Raw genomic sequence first — 3,340 nt, 5'->3', positions numbered from 1 at the left:
CGGAAAAGGGAAAAAAACCCCTCCTAAACCCATTTTCTTTTTTTTTTTTTTTTTTTTTTGAGACAGAGTCTCACTCTGTTGCCCAGGCTGGAGTGTAGTGGTGCAATCTTGGCTCACTGCAATCTCTGCCTCCCTGGTTCAAGCAATTCTCCTGCATTAACCCCCTAAGTAGCTGGGATTACAGGCACCTACCACCACGCCTGGCTAATTTTTCTATTTTTAGTAGGGGCAGAGTTTCGCCATGTTGGCCAGGCTGGTCTCAAACTCCTGACCTTAGGTGATCCCCCTGCCTTGACCTCCCAAAGTGCTGGGCCGAGCCCAGCCCAATCTTCCCGTTTTACGGATGAAACACTGGGGCCTGCCTTCCTCTCGCAGTTAGTGCAGTCCCTCCAATGCCCGTCTCCTGACTCCCCGCCCAGTGCTCTTTCTACACATAGCACTCTCTCCTGCCCCTCCAGCCCCCACTCCAGCAAAGAAAAACAATCAATGTAAGGCCAGGTCCTCACCTGTCGTCCAGATATCCCCCCATCATGTCATGACACAACAAAGTCCGGGGCCTCTGGCTGCTCAGAGGGGGCTGGCGACACGCCAGGGGCTCCAGGGCCACGTTAAAGCCATCCTCCATGCGGGGCGTCCACGCCAAGAGTTCCTCCAGCGAAGACAAGTAAAAGCTGACAGGTTTGGTGGTGTCCTTGTCATAATATCTAACTGGTCCGAGGACAGAAACATTGAGCGATTAATGGAAATTATTATAGGATTAATCGAAATGTTTTGACAATAACAGAGAAGGAACATGAGAGTGGGTGGGGGCTGACCTGCCCCAAAGCCCCAGGAGTGAAGGCGGAGTCAGTATTCAGGGCCTCTGTCTCCTCACCTGGCAGGGGGTCCGGGGAAAAACTGACCACCTCTCGAAAGACTGTCTCTTCTTCCTCATCTTTGATCCTAAGCAAAGAAGGAGTTGTACATTTATAAATAAAAACATAAATAGGCAAGAACACTTAGAAGCAAATGGACCAGTTTCATCTAAACATGGAGGGACAGACATTCTCTGCCTTACGTTATTTAATATTAACTGTAGAAACATTGTATAAAGCAAGGAAGTGACAGTCCTAAGGTTACCTGTATTAGCAACTAGGCCTTGGCTTTTGCAAGGACACACGTGCCAATGATTACTCCTAAGAATAAACCGTACTCTACGCCAGAGGCAGTAACTCACACCTGTAATCCCAACACTTTGGAAAGCCAAGGCAGGAGGATCACCTGAGGTCAGGAATTCAAGATGAGCCTGGTCAACATGGCAAAACCCCATCTCTACTAATACAAAAATTAGTCGGGCGTGGTGGCGCACACCTGTAATCCCAGCACCTTGGGAGGTTGAGGCAGGGAGAATCACTTGAACCCAAGAGGCGAAGACTGCAGTGAGCCAGGACTGCGCCACCACACTCCAACGTGGGCAACAGAACGAGACTCCATCTCAAAAAAAAAAAAAAAAACGAAAAAATAGAATAAACCTTACCCTCTAAAGCAGCCACCTGAATACCACACTCCAAAGACCAGACATATATACTTCACAGGGTCCCCAGGATTTTCTATGGCCAAGGGGCAATATCCAAATACCAAAAGTACCAGAAAGTTTCAGGTCCTAAGAGCAGAGGCCAGGCTGCTTTCTCTATAGGCCACACTTTCCTAAGTGCCCCTCATGCTGTTCACCGATGTATGCTACAGGCGGAAAGAGTTCCTTTGGTACATTAACATGGAAAGCTCCTAAATACATCTCAAATCGCTTTCTTTTAAAAATTGATTGATTGAGACAGAGTCTTGCTCTGTCACCCCGGCTGGAGTGAGGTGGTGAGATCTTGGCTCACTGCAACCTCCACTTCCCGGGTTCAAGTGAGTCTCCTGCCTCAGCCTCCCGAGTAGCTGGGATTACAGGTGTCTGCCACCACGCCTAATTTTGTACTTTTAGTAGAGACTGAGTTTCACCATGTTGGCCAGGCTGTTCTCAAAATCCTGAACTCAGGTGAACACCCACGTCAGCCTCCCAAGTGCTGCGATTATAGGCATGAGCCACCATGCCTGACCTAAAAACTTATTATTATTTTAAGAGCAGTAAGAAGACACTGCAGTGGCTATTTATGGGCCACAGCACCAGCGTTGAGATTCTCTAAATCTACCAACGCCCAAGGCCACTTCTTTGCTCACTGAGCTGTCATCTGCCATCACCCCACTGCCATTCAGAGGCCTGTTGCAAAGAGTCCTCTGTAGCATCTGCCACCACCAAACACTGACCCAGGGCCTCCAGAATGACATTGGGAGACCCTGAGAACTGCAGGGGTGGGGGACAGATTCAAGCAGAGATGCCCAGAAGTTGTTCCTCTCCACCTTCCTTTTCTGAAGCCCCCTCCCTTGTTGATGTCCTTATCATACTTCAGCCGCCCCCTCCCAGGCCTTCTCAGAACAATCCCACACCAGGTCACCTTTGTCACCTGTCATTCCTCCACTAGGAGGGAAAGAGCCATCTCCACATTCCTCCTGTCCCAAAATAACTCTCGCAGCAGCCAGCCTCCATCCCATCCTCATGAGATCTGAAAAGCTCAGCAGTCTCACTGCTTTGGGTTTAGAAACAAAGCTACGGCTGCTGTTTCTGGAAGCCATGTCTGTGTTTCTAACTTTTCCCCCCACACCTACCGAGGGGGAGGTTTACTGGGCGGGCAGGTGCCCCCAAAAGGAAGGAAGCCCAGCCCAGAGGGGCATGTTCGTCCCTTTCTGTCTCTGTGCTTTGGCCCTTTCTGTTCCCCCCAGCTGGATACCCTACTCCCCATTCTCCACCTACTGAAGGCTTCCTCCTCCCCAAAGACTCAGTTCTAGTGTCACCCCTGCGGAAGGCCACCCCTTCCACCAGCCGGCATCCACTGAGCCATGAGCACCGCCGCCGGGATCGTCCGCATAGACCAGCGACGTGAGAGGCCCGGGATTCCTGCCGGGCCCCGTGGCCACTCGCGTTTGCACCCGCATTTCTGAGATGGACGGAGGTCAGGCACGGGGGCCGGAGGCCGCTGCCCGGCAGTGGCGCGGGGACGGACGGACGGACCGGGGCGGAGGGGCGCTGCCACCCGCTGTCCCCTGCTGTGCACGGAGCAGACACGGGTGCCGGCCCCTTGCCCCTCGGCGCGCCCGCGCGGGGGAAACTCGGGCCCCAGGGCCACGGACTCTCAGCCCCGCGGATCGGGAATCACACGGGCCCCACAGCCCCACCTCCTCCCCTGCCGCCGCCGCCGCCGCCGCGGCCGCGGTTCCTGCTCCTCCTGCTCCTCCTGCTCCTCCTGCAGCTGCCGCCCCC

At 53.4% G+C, this 3,340-nt stretch overlaps 1 protein-coding gene across 3 annotated transcripts; it reads right to left on the bottom strand.

Moving 5' to 3' along the window:
- Positions 1 to 287: 287 nt before the first annotated feature.
- On the bottom strand, positions 288 to 3,245 carry LOC108522612 (cytosolic endo-beta-N-acetylglucosaminidase-like). Of its 3 annotated transcripts, none has more exons than XM_017862956.1 (3): positions 2,834 to 3,245; positions 875 to 942; positions 288 to 704 (listed from the first exon to the last, which is right to left on the bottom strand). In XM_017862956.1, exons 1-3 carry the CDS (start codon positions 3,013 to 3,015, stop codon positions 568 to 570), a joined length of 387 nt encoding a protein of 128 aa, XP_017718445.1. In that variant the 5' UTR covers positions 3,016 to 3,245; the 3' UTR covers positions 288 to 567. The 3 variants fall into 3 exon arrangements, 2 of the variants coding, with proteins under 2 accessions (XP_017718445.1, XP_017718444.1); XM_017862955.1 differs by having other exon boundaries at positions 288 to 708; positions 2,834 to 3,241; XR_001883546.1 differs by lacking the exon at positions 2,834 to 3,245 and adding an exon at positions 1,351 to 1,390 and having other exon boundaries at positions 295 to 708.
- Between the last annotated feature and the right edge of the window lie 95 nt (positions 3,246 to 3,340).

This window comes from Rhinopithecus bieti, unplaced genomic scaffold (assembly GCF_001698545.2).
Source record: "Rhinopithecus bieti isolate Rb0 unplaced genomic scaffold, ASM169854v2 scaffold_67677, whole genome shotgun sequence".
In the NCBI taxonomy this organism is placed as follows: Eukaryota; Metazoa; Chordata; class Mammalia; order Primates; family Cercopithecidae; genus Rhinopithecus; species Rhinopithecus bieti.
This window is presented reverse-complemented; position numbering and strand designations above follow the sequence as displayed.